The following is a 12,955-nucleotide window of genomic DNA, read 5'->3' on the forward strand; positions in this document are numbered from 1 at the left end:
TGAGTTGCTTTGGGATTCGGGGAATGGGCAGAGCTGTGGCCTGCTCCCACTCAGTCATAATGGGGATGAGTTCCCCGTGCCCTGTCAGTGCAGGACAGCTCGGGGCTCTCTATGTGGCCTTAGCCTGTTGCTCCCACTTGATGTGCATTTCCTTTGGTGTTCCAGGTCTACCAGCTGGACACAGGGCATTACTTATGCAGGAATAAATACTATGGGCGCGGCCTTTCCATCGAAGGCTTCCGCAATGCCCTCTACCAGTATCTCCACAACGGCATTGAGCTGCGCAAGGACCTCTTTGAGCCTGTCCTCGCCAAACTGCGCAGCCTGAAGGCGGTTTTGGAGAGACAGGCCTCCTACCGCTTCTACTCCAGCTCCCTCCTCATCATCTACGACGGGCAGGACAGCCGGGCGGGGCCGTTTGCGGAGCGCCGGCCGGAGGCGCGCCTGAAGCGGGTGGACGCCTCCGTCTCCGAGAGCCTCCAGGACGGCGGCAGCTCGGAGCCCGGCTCCTCGGCCCAGCCCAAGGTGGACGTGCGCATGATTGACTTTGCACACAGCACCTTCAAAGGCTTCCGCGACGACCCCACTGTGCACGACGGACCCGACATGGGCTACGTGTTCGGGCTGGAAAGCCTCATCAACATCATGGAACAGATGCGTGAGGAAAACCAGTAGCCCTGGGCTGTGGCCTCTTATTCTTGTCCTGGTAGCAGGAGCAGACAGGACCACCCACTACCACAGGAAAAACACAGATGAATTTGGTTTTAAACAACTGTATCGCTCCCTTGTTTTTTAAATGTACTTGGATAGAAGAGCTGAGTTGAGGCAGGATGGAAGAACTCCTCGTGCTAGATAGTTCTGACCCCACTTGCTCTGCCTTCTGGAGAAGGCTCTGTAGATGCCTGCGGGGTGTCAGGTGTCCCAGTTCTTTACTCATCATGTGCATTCTGGAGGGAGGACCTGGACACAGGGAAGAGAAAGCAGGAGAGCCCAGGGCTCTTGATGAGGCTGGAGCTCTGGTGTGAGGAGCCTCCTGCCTCAGGAGCTTCCCCTTTGAATTTCTCCTGAGTTACTTGGAAAGGGCGCTCTCCTGACAGTGTGGCAGTGTCTGTGGGGCCACCCGTGAGGAGTCAGGTGCCAGTCCCTGTGTTTGGTCGCTGGCTCTGCCCTGGGTTTTGCTGATGGGGCTTTGCTTTTGATGCTGCCTTTTTCTGCTGTTTGGGCACTGTGAGTAGCCACCCCAAACACAGGAATGAAATGACCAGATGCAATCCCTGGCAGAGCTGTGGCCTGGAGGGAATGCCACAATCGTGGAGCTGTGCTCAAACCTGGGGTCTGCTCACTCCCTGACGGCACGGCATGGGCAGGCTCAGGAGTGACTCTGCCCTGGACCACTGACTTGCAAGCACTCAGCTCGTGGGCTAGCAATAGTATCTGTAGCAGTTAACATGACCCCAGCTGTGCAGCGGGGCATTTCGGACCATTTCCACCCTTCCCCTCCTGTAAAGTACGGAGTACGTCCCTCCGGCACAAAGGTGCCCTCTTCCCCTGGGGACCCTCTGCCCCCAGGCCCTGCTCTTCCAACAGGTCTGGGGGTGGTGGAAGGGGAGGCTGAGGCTTAGGGCTGATCCCCATCTCCTCCCTGAGGGTCTCCAGGGGCCAGGGGAGGGGTGACCTAGCTGAGCAGTGAGTTGCCGCTGTCTTGACTGTTGAGCACCACTGCCTGACTGTTCAGCTTTGCTTCACGGCGTCATGTCTCCCAAAATCAATGTCCCCCAGCCTCCTTTGATGAGGAACTAACGTTTGATACTGTGGCCTGGTGGTACCAGACCGAACCCTGCTCCACCTCAGCTCCTGTTTCTGTGCTAGGGCCCTGGCTGCTCCCTCCTGCTCTCACTGGCTTGTTCCATAATGTTACCATTACCCTGGCTACCCACAAGGCCAGGGTTGCGGGTTTTTTTAATTCCTTCAGGAAAGCTTGTTTGGGGAATACTCGCATGTCGCATGTGTGCTGACTCCATGTGCGCGGACGCCACTCGGAAAGCACGGCTGCCACAGCAGGCACAGTCTGTGGCACTGGTGTGGAAGGGGACAGGAGAGCTGCCCGCTTTCTCTGCCTGTCCCAGCTCCTCAAAGCTTGCCCAAGCGCCTGCTCCCCTCCCGCTCTCCGGACAAGGACCTTTATGCATGGCACGCTGCCCTGCGCTGGGTTACTTCATTGCTGCTGCGGGTCCTACCTTGCCGGGACTCGCAGGATTTTCAGGGAGCGGGCTTGCAGGAGGGAGTGAGGCTGGGTGGATGCTGGCTGTAGGTGCCCTCAACAGCCGTATTATCCCCTGGCCCTGCCCCAGCGTGGCCCGTCGCCGCCCACCTCTGCATGTCCTCGTCCCCGCGGGCTGTTCTCGGGCGGGTCAGGCCGCACCTCCGGGAGAGCCCCTTGCCGTCCCCCCGTGCTCATTCTCGCCCTTCCCCACCTCCCTGGGCCGTGACGGACGGGCCACGCTGCCGGTGCTCAGTGGGAGCTGCCTCCCCCCGTCAGACTGCCGCAGTGGGACTCCACAGCTTGTACATAGCCTTGGCCCCGTTTGTTTTTACATGAGTAACCACCCTGTTTGTGCTTCACAGAGAACCAAAAACCATTAAAGGATCTGTTTTTGTCCGTGGTGTGCCGTGCCTGCCTCTCCCACCGTCTGAGCCTTGCGGACGGGATAGGGGGCTCGGATGAACCTCCCCCCCCGTGCGGCGGTGGCCGCCGCTCTCTTCTCATCGGGGTCGCCCCGTCGCTGCTGCGTCCCGAGGGCGCCGGGTGCGGGGGCTGCAGCAACGCCTGGGCCGTACGGCGATGGGACCCGGGCGGCCCTTAAGACCTGGCTGGGCGGGGGAGTGTGCGGGGCGGGCACTGAGATGCGGGCGGGCGGTAGGACCCGGGCAGGCAGTAAAAGCCGTGCGGCGTGTCGGGGGCGGGCGGTAGGACCCGGGCAGGCCGGCGGCGTGTCGGGGGCGGGCGGTAGGAGCCGGGCGGCGTGTCGGGGGCGGGCGGTAGGAGCCGGGCGGCGTGTCGGGGGTGGGCGAGGCGGGGCCGCGCCGCGGTGACGCGCCCGGCGCTGACGTGTCGGTGCGGCCGCTGGCGTGAGACGCGGGACGCGCGGGATGCGGGCGCTGATCCTGGTTGGCGGCTTCGGGACGCGGCTGCGGCCGCTGACCCTGAGCCGGCCGAAGCCGCTGGTGGAGTTCTGCAACAAGGCGGTGCTGCTCCACCAGCTGGAAGCTCTCCGGCAGGTGAGGACGCGGGGCGCGGGGGGCGCGGGGGCCGCCCCGCCGCCGGCTGACCCGCGCTCCCGCAGGCGGGTGTCAGCCATGTGGTGCTGGCGGTGAGCTACATGTCGGACGCGCTGGAGGCCGCCATGCGGGAGCAGGAACAACGGGTAAGGGCCCTTCCGCCTTCCCCCGCCTTTCCCCGTAACCCGGCCTGTCCCGCCGCTCACGCTGTGCCCGCAGCTCGGCATCCGCATCTCCATGTCCCACGAGAAGGAGCCGCTGGGCACAGGTAGGATTCGGGCAGGGGTTTGGGGCTGGAGGGCGGGCGCAGGTGGGATGGAGGAAGTCCAGGGACAGCAGGCTGGGTGCTGGGTGGGGAGACCGGCATGGATACGGCACGGCTGGGCACGCTGAGCGGGGGGCACCGCGGGCATTAGGGTGGGTGTGGATGGGTAGGGCTGGGGGACACCGGGAGTGGGACAACATGAGCAGCAGCATGGCTATGGATGGGCAGGGCCGGGAGGAGCATGGGAATCGCGAGGGGTATGCCAGGGTGGACACGGGCAGGACCAGGTACAGCGGGCCGGGTGAGGATCCAGAGGGACTGGGGACTTGGGCGGGATGCTGGGACGGGCAGAGGTGGGGCCAGCAGGACCCGGGCGCTGGGCTTACCGCGTCCCTGCGGCGTCACTCACGGCCGCGCAGCGGGGCCGCTGGCGCTGGCGCGGGACCTGCTGTCCGAGGACGGGGAGCCGTTCTTTGTCCTCAACAGCGACGTGATCTGCGAGTTCCCCTTCGCGGCGCTGGCCCGTTTCCACCGGCAGCACGGCGGAGAGGGCTCGCTGGTGGTGACCCGCGTGGAGGAGCCGGCCAAGTACGGCGTGGTGGTGTGCGAGGCCGACACCGGCCGCATCTGCCGCTTTGTGGAGAAGCCGCGCGTCTTTGTGTCCAACAAGATCAACGCTGGACTCTACATATTTAACCCTGGCATCCTGCAACGCATCCAGGTACAAGCCGGGGTGCCAGGCTGAGCCAGGCTGAGGGGCTGTGCCCTCCGCTCAGCCCTGTGCCCTTGTCCTCGCAGCTGCGCCCCACCTCCATCGAGAAGGAGATCTTCCCAGCCATGGCACAGGATGGGCAGCTCTATGCCATGGAGCTACAGGGTAAGGCGCTGTGCACAGTGCAGGCAGCAATCAGGGCTCTTGCCTGCACTGCCACCCTGATGCTGGGGGCTGTCACCGTGACTCTGTCCCCACAGGCTTCTGGATGGACATCGGGCAGCCAAAGGACTTCCTTACGGGCATGTGCATGTACCTGCAGGCACTGCGGGCTCAGCACCCTGAGAAGCTGCACTCGGGGCCTGGTGTCGTAGGGAATGTGCTGGTGGTAAGTGCCAGCCCCCAGCACACCGGCGCTGGGCATGTCATGAGCTCTCTGCATTGTCCCACTGCTGTCCTCACTGCCATCCTCAAGCTGTGCCCTCCTCTTTCCTGGCTGGCCAAGCGGGATGGGCTATGCCAAGAGCTGTCTGCCTTCCCAACCCTGGCACAGGCCCTCTTCCTTCCAGGACCCCAGTGCCAAGATCGGGGCAAACTGCGTCATCGGCCCCAACGTGACAATTGGGGCCGGCGTGGTGGTGGAGGACGGCGTGCGCATCAAACGCTGCACTGTGCTAGAAGGGGCCCGCATCCGCTCCCATTCCTGGCTGGAGTCCTGCATTGTGGGCTGGAGCTGCTCTGTGGGCCAGTGGGTGAGGACACGGTGCCCCCGCAGGGCATCAGGACTCAGCTCTTGCCCTCCCACCTCCTCGGGCTGCAGCTGCAGGCATGTGGTTCCTGCAGGCAGGAGCAGGTGCCTGGCACTGGCCCCGAGCCCAGGGATGTGACAAGGCCTCTCTGGGGCAGGTGCGCATGGAGAACGTGACTGTGCTGGGTGAGGATGTCATTGTCAACGACGAGCTCTACCTCAACGGGGCCAATGTGCTGCCACACAAATCCATCGCCGAGTCCGTGCCAGAGCCACGCATCATCATGTAGCAGCCCCCAGCAAGCCCTTTGCTCCCAGCTCTCCTTGGATTAAATATTTATATTTCCATTTACTGTTAAGCATCACCTGAGTGTGGCCCCAACACCAGGGGGCTTCCCCTTCCCATCTTTCAGGGCACCACATAAGGAAGAATAATTTAATGCTGCTTTTCATGAAGTCAGCCCTCAGCCAGGGGCAAGTTAACAGCCCGAACGCCCAGCTCGGCCCCCCTGCCCTGGCCCCGGGGCTGCCGTGTGTTCCCAGCGCTGTCGCAGAGCCGAGGCCTTGGGCTCCCCTCCCTGAGAACGGCCCACAGGGCTGCTGGGCACCAGCTTCTCCCACCCTGCAGCCCTCCTGCCCCACGCTGCTGCCCCATGCTGGGTCCTGACCCTCTGCGTGAGGGTCCCACAGCCTTGAGCAGGGCAAGCGTTTGGGGAGAAGCCAGCGTGAGGCAGGGGGGCTGCCCTGCTCAGCTGGGGGAGCCCGTGCTGTGGGGCTGGGCTTTACGAGCTGGCTGGCTTGGTGAAGTCGTCTACCCCTGTGATGGTGGCCTTACAGAAGAAGCAGTCCTTGTTGTTCATCAGGTGCTGGTTGATGCAGGCTCTGGGACAGAGGAGGAAAGAGCATCAGTCCCCACCTACACGGCACAGGGCAGGGCGAGGGGTTGGCAGTCATCCTGGTGAAGGTCAGACATGGGAGCTACTCACTTGCATGACTTGTGGGAGCAGGGCCTGAAGATGGCTGAGATGGGGTGTGCGTAGCAGATGGGACACAGGTCTTCCTCGCTGGTGGGCTGTGGGGGTCACCAGGCAGTTAGCGGTGGCATCCAAAGTCCCGTGTCCCAGGCCTGCTGTCAAGGACTGGGACAGGGCAGGGGCAAGGGGGGACTCACCAATGTGGTAGCAGCTGCCTGCTTGAACTCCTCACTCAGATGGTTCAGCATCTGTTCCACCTTTGCCAGCTCCTCAGTACTGATGTACTCCGTGTCTGAGGAGGCAAACTGGGCATGTGTGGGGTGGATGGGACTCTCAGGTTGTCCTGAGGCTGCACAGGGGCTGCGGCTGCCCTTGGGGAGCAGCCAGGACAGGGAGCACTGGGCACTGAGAAGGGCAGAACTACTGGCTGGCACTGGATACATCCCCATCCAAAGTGCTACTGCTGGGGTGGTGGAGGAGGGCACAGACACCTGTCCCGGGGACTGAAAGGGCTGGGATATTGCAGGGCACACAGACACCATCCAACCCATTCCTCCCTCCCCAGCTATGGGTGGGCGGGTGGTGAGCACAGCCCAGCTCCCCATTCAGTGCCAACACTTACAGGTGTGCAGGGAGAAGTGGCGCTTGTCCACGGCCGGGGCGGCCGCTGCCAGGGCCGAGGGCTCGGCGTGGCCCAGCAGGTACTGGATGGAGCGCAGCTGGAAGCAGGGATCTGCCAGCAGCACCGCGGTCGCGCGCTCGGTCCTGCCAAGGGACACGGACTTCAGACCACAGACAACCCACCCTGGGCTCCCACACCAGCATCCCCAGCTGGTGTGCCCCCAGCCCAGGGGAATGTGCTCAAAGGCAGCCAAAGAGCAGCAGCCATCCTCCTCCTCCTCTGCCACCCCAACTCAGAGGCTCCGGGGATCGATGCAGTGCTTCAGCACTTGCTGAGGCTGCAGCCCTTGGGCCAGCGCCTGAGCCTGGGTTGCTGCAGGGCAGCTGAAGCATCCAGTGCTGCTCTTGGTCACAGCACTTCAGGGGAGATGCTCTGCAGAGCCTCATGACAGGGGCTGGGGCCCTCCGGCACCAACAGGACACCTCAGGGTACGCTCAGGGCAAGCAGGTCCCCCCAGAAGGCAAGAGGGAGAAGTCGTGCCCCTCTCTGGCTTCAGTGGGCCCAGGCAGGACGGATGAAGGTCGCCTTAATGAGCGTCTCCCTCGGGCACCAGCGCCGTGGCCTGGTAACGGCCCCTGGCAAGGAGCAGAGCAGGCCCAGCAGCCAGTCAGCACAGGTTTAGCTGGAGCGCAGGGGGTTAACAGCCTCTTGACTTGCAGCAGCCGCCAAATTAGCTTTTTGCTGCCCTAATGGAAACCAATTCCCCAGCTCTCCTCTTCCCACTAAACCGCCTGAGCTCTGGATAATGACATTCCTGCGTGTCCTTCACCCTGTGGCCACTCCTTCCCCGCCAGCAGCCCGAGGCACCCCCTCTGCCATGGGGACCCCACCGGGCTCAGCCCCCCTTGCTCACCCCAGGGCGGGGATGCTGGGGGGCCCGCAGCTCGTGGGGTGCTGAGGATTAGGGCAGCAGGAGGATCGCGGCTGGGAGAAAAGCAGCACCGGTGTGTGACCACCATCCCCACTCCCAGCCTGGGTGCAGGATATGACAGGAGGGGCTCCCAGAGGTGACGGGTTTATTCCAGCATTCTGCCAGAGGCTGGGCACTGGCGGAGCAGCTGCTTTATGGATTACAGCCGGTCGCGGCTCTCCGGCGGCTGCACACCGGTACGGCCGAAGTGGTCCTCCCGAGCTCCCCTGGGGACGAGCGACCACGCAGGGTGGGTGCTGGCTGCGCATCGCTCTGCCCACTCGCAGGGAGGGCCAGGGACGGGGACAGGGACCGGGCTATGGCCACCGTCGCGGCCACCACTCCCCGCGCCGGGGCCAATGGGATCCCGCCCGGCCCCCTCGCCGCGCACCGCCCGCGCGTAAATAGGGGCAGGAGCGGGACCGCGCTCCCGGAGCGCGCCCGGCTCTCGGAGATGCTGCCCGGCAGGGAGCCGGACGAGGCTCCGCGGAGGTCGCAGCGTGTGGATGCGCTCCGGCGGCGCTGAGCCCTGAGAAACTTCGCACTCCAGGGATGAGCAGCTCCAGGAGGCAGCGAGGCGCCCGCCCAGCCCGACACACAGCCCCGGAGCGCCCGAGCGTCTCAGCCCCCCGATGCTGATCGCCGGCGCCCAGCCGACCCCCGGCAGCCCCCGGCCGGCCGGAGCACAGGTACGAGGCAACCTCGGGTGAGTCGCGGCAAAGCCGGGCAGGGCGATGCCGCCCTTTAGGTCTTTTCAAGCCCCACGGCTGGAATCGGGATCTTCTTTTCCGAGGTGCAAAAGGGCGTCTGTGGATGCTTGGTAGAGCCAAGCCAGCACTGGGGGAGAGACGAGAGACGGCGGCAGGTTTTTTCTCGCGTCTGATCGAGCCTGGCTGTACCGCCGGGCTGTACAGAGGCTCCCCTGCCCGCCACAATGTCCTCGCCGGTGACCGCGGACCCGGTCTGGCTGCGGGTGGCAAAGCTGTTCCTGCTGTTGCTCCAGCTGTGCGCCCTCCGGACCTCCCCGCAGCCCCACCGCTGCCCCACTGGCTGCATCTGCACCTCCGACCTGCTGAGCTGCAGCCGGCAGACGCTGCAGCGGGTGCCCCAGGCACTGCCGCCCACCACCACCACGCTGGACCTCAGCCATAATGCCCTCACCCAGCTCCATGACCGCTGGCTGGCCGCCCTCCCGCACCTCGAGGCTCTACACATCAACCACAACCAGATTCGGGACCTTTCTCCGCGGGCTTTCCACAACGCCTCCTTCCTGCGGCACCTGGACATGTCCTCCAACCACCTGCAAGCCGTGAAGAGGCACTACTTCGAGGCGTTGGTGAGCCTGGAGGAGCTGCTGCTCTACAACAACCACATCACGCGGGTGGATGAAAATGCCTTTGCCAAGCTGAGTGATCTGCGGAAAGTCTACCTGAGCTGGAACAACCTGACTGCCTTCCCCTTCCATGCGGTGCAGGGGCTGGGAATCTACAACCTCCGCACGCTGGACCTCTCCTCCAACAACCTGAGCAGCATCCCCGTGGAGGTGCTGGCAGCTCTGCCCGAAAACATCGGCAATGGCTTGTACCTGCACAACAACCCCATCAGGTGCAGCTGCCCGCTCTACCTGATGCTTCAGCGCTGGAATCAGCGAGGTTTCAGCTCCGTGAAAGATTTCTCTGAGGAACACACCTGCAAGGTGTCTGACAATGTGCCCCGGTCCCTGATCAAATTCCTGAAACACAGCCACATGTTTGAGAACTGCTCAGCGAGCGCTGAAGATGCGCACCTCTCGCGCTTGGAGGTGATGGTGGGCCAGCCCATCCTGCTCACATGTAACACCAGTAACACCAGCCTGCCGCACACAGCCACCACCTACATGTGGATAACCCCTCACCACGAGCCCATCAAACACCCAGGGAACAGCAATCGCTCCCTGGAGGTCTATCGCAATGGCAGCCTGAGGATCGCCGTAGCCAAGCCCTGGCTCTCGGGGGTCTATGTAGGCTTGGCCATGAACAGCCCCAACAACTTCACCAGGATGTGTGAGGTCAACATGACCGTCCTCTACCCCAAGGCGGCTGGGGAGACCTTCAGCACTGGCCTCACAACCCTGCTGGGCTGCATTGTGAGCCTGGTGCTGGTGATCATCTATTTGTACCTCACGCCGTGCCGCTGCCTGGACTGCTGCAAGAAGCCGGCCCCACTCAGCCCCCCGCAGGAGTGCAGCGCCCAGTCCTCCATCCTCAGCACCACTCCCCCTGCCACTGATGGGCCAAACCGCAAAGCCAGCGCCAACAAACACGTTGTCTTCCTGGAGCCCATCAGGGAGACACAGAATGGCAAGATCCGCCTGGCCCTCGGCGAGGACTTCCCTGACCCCAAGCACCCCAAGGTCCTGCAGCTCAAGTCGGACTCAGAGTCCATCAGTTCTGTCTTTTCTGATACCCCCATTGTGTCTTAGTGGGACAGAGCTGGGGGCAGAGCTGAGGCCTCCCAAGAGCTGGTCTCCTCCATCGCTGCTAGAACAGGATTATTGGGCATCCTGAGTTCCCAGCTTGACCACAACCCACGGAGTGATTGCCATCACCCACAGCTGCTTCAGCCATGGGCTCCTGGTGGGTTTTGGCCCACAGGCACACTGGAGCCCAGCAAGAGCGCCTTGCATAATCCACTGGCAATGGCCTTGTTCGCACACAGGTAACGCTGATGAACCCAGCATGCTGGAGCAACCCTTCATTTGGGCACCCACCCTCCCTAATGTGACACCAGGCCTGGGGGTCTGCCACGTCCTCAGGCATGAGATGCCCAACCTGACACCACTGCCACAGACCCCCAGGCCATGGAATAGCTGTGACAAGTGGGACACTGTCCTGGCTCATGTCAGGGTCCTCAGGAATGGCGATGCTACTGTCCTTCCCAGCACATGCCTGTTGCCATCAGCACGTCATGGCTGGGAGCAGGGGACTGGCCCCATCAAAAATGGGGGGTACACACCCCTCCCCAGATGTGGCCACGCAGGAGGGATGGAGCTCAGCGCCTGACCAGCCATGCAGCCAAGCAAACCTTACAAGCTTTTGCTTCCTGAGAAGCCGTAAATCATCAAGGCAGGATTAGGTGATGAGACACGGCGCCCCAGCCTGCATTTCTCAGAGCTCCCCGTCCCACCAAGGACACTGAGGTCTCTGATGCACCATGCGCTCCTCTGCTGCTTCTCCTTGAGGCGGACACGGCTGCTCAAGCACAGCTATTTAGGCGGTAACCTAATCAGCCTATCAATAATGTGAGTAATCCTCCCCTCTCCTGGGTCGTAATTCTCTAGTTCCATTGGAATAAAAATGCCTATTTTTTTAAGCTCACGCTGGGCTGAGTGTCTCCTTGCCCTTGCAGCAGTGTGCAGCCACCGCACCGCGCAGCTCACGGGCTCAGCGGTGGGAGGCTGAGGTCTGAGGAAGCCCCGAACTGCTGCAGGCCCAGCACACAGAGCCAGGCAATCTGCACTGGACCGACAGCCTCTGTTCCCATCAAAAGGCCTTCAGGTGGCCTCAGCAAGGGGGTTAGATGTGCTGGTGGTCTGGTGCTGGTGAGAGAGAAGCATCCAGTGGTTTGTCCTTGGGAGGGCAGGTCCCCAAAATGATGCCTGGGAGCTGGGGAAGGAGCAGCACCGACTGACACGGGGGCACATCCAGACCCCAAAAGGAACTAGCAGGGTTTGGATGCAGGGGAAAGGCACCGCCAGGAATGGGATGGCACTGCCTTTGGCTTGGTCCTGGTGCGCCCTGCAGATGGAGCCCCCAACTCATATCACCTGCGCTGCCTTCCCTGGCACGCACCCTTGCCTCTTCCTGAAACAGGGAATGGTTCTGCTCCCCCAAAATGCCTGCTTCCACAGAGGGATAAAGGTATCCTACCCCTCTGCCAGTCACCAGTATCCCATCCACAGCTGGAGCAGGAGCATGTGGCCATCACACGCAGCACAAGGGAGGCTGGGGCTACCGGCTGTGGGCAGGAGCACAGCTCAGACATCATGGGGACCAGGACCCTTGAGAGACCTGCACTCTCCTCCCATGGCTGAGTGCCCTGGTCCCAAAGAGCTGCCGGCGGCCCCGTGACTGGTGGGAGGGGAAGAACACTGTGGCACTGGGACCACACTAGCACACATCCTTTCAACTTCTCTGGCCAGGAAACAAGCAGCTTTTCTTCCCAGCAAAAACTCTGTGCCCAAATAAATTGTCAATACCCCTGATCCAAGGAGTGGTGAGTGTTAGGGAGAGCAGCTCCCCTGAGACAGCCCAGCTTCCCAGCACTGCTGCTGACAGTGACCTTGCTCAGCTCCGTGCCCCGCGGCTGGCGGAGGTGACGGATGCACAGCGACAGGACAGCCCCCGCTGGCCCGTGCCCTGGCTGCCCCACACCCGCCACCGCTGGCCCTGTCACCTCGCGTTAGTGCAGCGTCCTGACGGGCCCAGGACCCGCGCCGGCCACACCGGGGGCTGCCGGGGGGGGACGAGGTGTCAGACACAGAGGTGAGTGGCACCTCGAGGGTGGAGCTGAGGTGCTGCCATCACTCCTGGCTTTGTACCCAGGAAAGGATCCCATGGGAAGGAAGGTTTGAATTTGATCTGGGAATGTTTGGGAAAGAGAAGGGACCCTGCTGACCGCAGCCAGGTCCCAACCAGACAAGGACACTGACCCAAGTGTGGCCTGCACCTACTGAGATGGTACCAAGCCCGTGCCAGAGCATGTGCCATATCCAAGCACCACATCTTCCTCCAGAAGGAAAGATGAAGTGCTGCTCTGGGCCTCAGCTGCCATAGTGGGCATTACCCACACATTATCACCATCCTTGTCCATCTCCCTAAAAATCTTCCTCCTCCCCACTGCCAACACCAGCTTCCCAGGCATTAGTGCTCCTGCAAACCTGCATCCTCAGCTGAGGAAAGCTCAGGGAGCATAAGAAAAGCACCCAGGCACCTTTCCAGGGACACACCAGCCTGAAAAAGCACAGGGGAGTTCTAGGCTGGCTGCAATTCTCCTGTCCCTGCAGGAAAGCTGAGGCTTGCTCTCCAGGGACTTGCTCTGAGATTTGCATCCATGCTGCCCTCAAGGGATCCCTCTGCCTTTAACCAGGAAAGTCCTGCTGCTGCTCTTCACATGTTCCTGATGCTCAGAAAGGATCCCACAACACACTGCTGATCCAGTGAGCACTGGGAGGCAGTTTGAACTGTCAAAGCAGTTCATTAAGCAGCCTGAAAGGCAGAACATCTCAGCAAGGAAAAGCAGCCAGGAGCAAAGCTTCTCTGACAGGCAGGAGCTGGGAAACCTAATGGATGTTCCCCAAGGAATATACTGTCCTCTCTTGGCAGCCATCTCCACCATTACACCCCT

The 12,955-nt window shown here is 62.3% G+C and overlaps 4 protein-coding genes across 10 annotated transcripts in view; 3 read left to right on the forward strand and 1 right to left on the reverse strand.

Moving 5' to 3' along the window:
- IP6K1 (inositol hexakisphosphate kinase 1) overlaps window positions 1-2,659 on the forward strand; it is a 37,686-nt gene extending 35,027 nt beyond the window's left edge. For all 7 annotated transcript variants that reach the window (XM_066195213.1, XM_066195217.1, XM_066195215.1 and 4 more), the window contains one exon: window positions 166-2,659. In XM_066195213.1, coding sequence (XP_066051310.1) covers window positions 166-675 — 510 coding nt within the window. In that variant the 3' untranslated portion in view covers window positions 676-2,659. The remainder of the gene's footprint in view (window positions 1-165) is intronic.
- Window positions 2,660-3,098: 439 nt separating this feature from the next.
- On the forward strand, window positions 3,099-5,352 carry GMPPB (GDP-mannose pyrophosphorylase B). Its single transcript, XM_066195047.1, has 8 exons — window positions 3,099-3,279; window positions 3,345-3,425; window positions 3,499-3,547; window positions 3,964-4,265; window positions 4,343-4,421; window positions 4,517-4,644; window positions 4,826-5,008; window positions 5,163-5,352. The coding sequence occupies exons 1-8, from the start codon at window positions 3,151-3,153 to the stop codon at window positions 5,292-5,294; spliced, it is 1,083 nt and encodes a 360-aa protein (XP_066051144.1). The 5' UTR covers window positions 3,099-3,150; the 3' UTR covers window positions 5,295-5,352.
- A 74-nt stretch (window positions 5,353-5,426) lies between these two features.
- The window catches only part of RNF123 (ring finger protein 123), a 47,444-nt gene continuing 39,915 nt past the window's right edge, over window positions 5,427-12,955 (reverse strand). Inside the window, exons 36-39 of the mRNA XM_066195045.1 lie at window positions 6,601-6,743; window positions 6,176-6,270; window positions 5,991-6,076; window positions 5,427-5,886 (exon numbers count right to left, since the gene is read on the reverse strand). Coding sequence (XP_066051142.1) covers window positions 5,787-5,886; window positions 5,991-6,076; window positions 6,176-6,270; window positions 6,601-6,743 — 424 coding nt within the window. The 3' untranslated portion in view covers window positions 5,427-5,786. The remainder of the gene's footprint in view (window positions 5,887-5,990; window positions 6,077-6,175; window positions 6,271-6,600; window positions 6,744-12,955) is intronic.
- Window positions 8,281-10,952, forward strand: AMIGO3 (adhesion molecule with Ig like domain 3). The gene has a single exon (XM_066195046.1). The coding sequence runs from the start codon at window positions 8,505-8,507 to the stop codon at window positions 10,029-10,031; it is 1,527 nt and encodes a 508-aa protein (XP_066051143.1). The 5' UTR covers window positions 8,281-8,504; the 3' UTR covers window positions 10,032-10,952.

Source organism: Chamaea fasciata, unplaced genomic scaffold, assembly GCF_029207755.1.
Source record: "Chamaea fasciata isolate MVZ Bird 193981 ecotype frontalis unplaced genomic scaffold, bChaFas1.0.hap1 SCAF_13, whole genome shotgun sequence".
Lineage (NCBI taxonomy): Eukaryota > Metazoa > Chordata > Aves > Passeriformes > Sylviidae > Chamaea > Chamaea fasciata.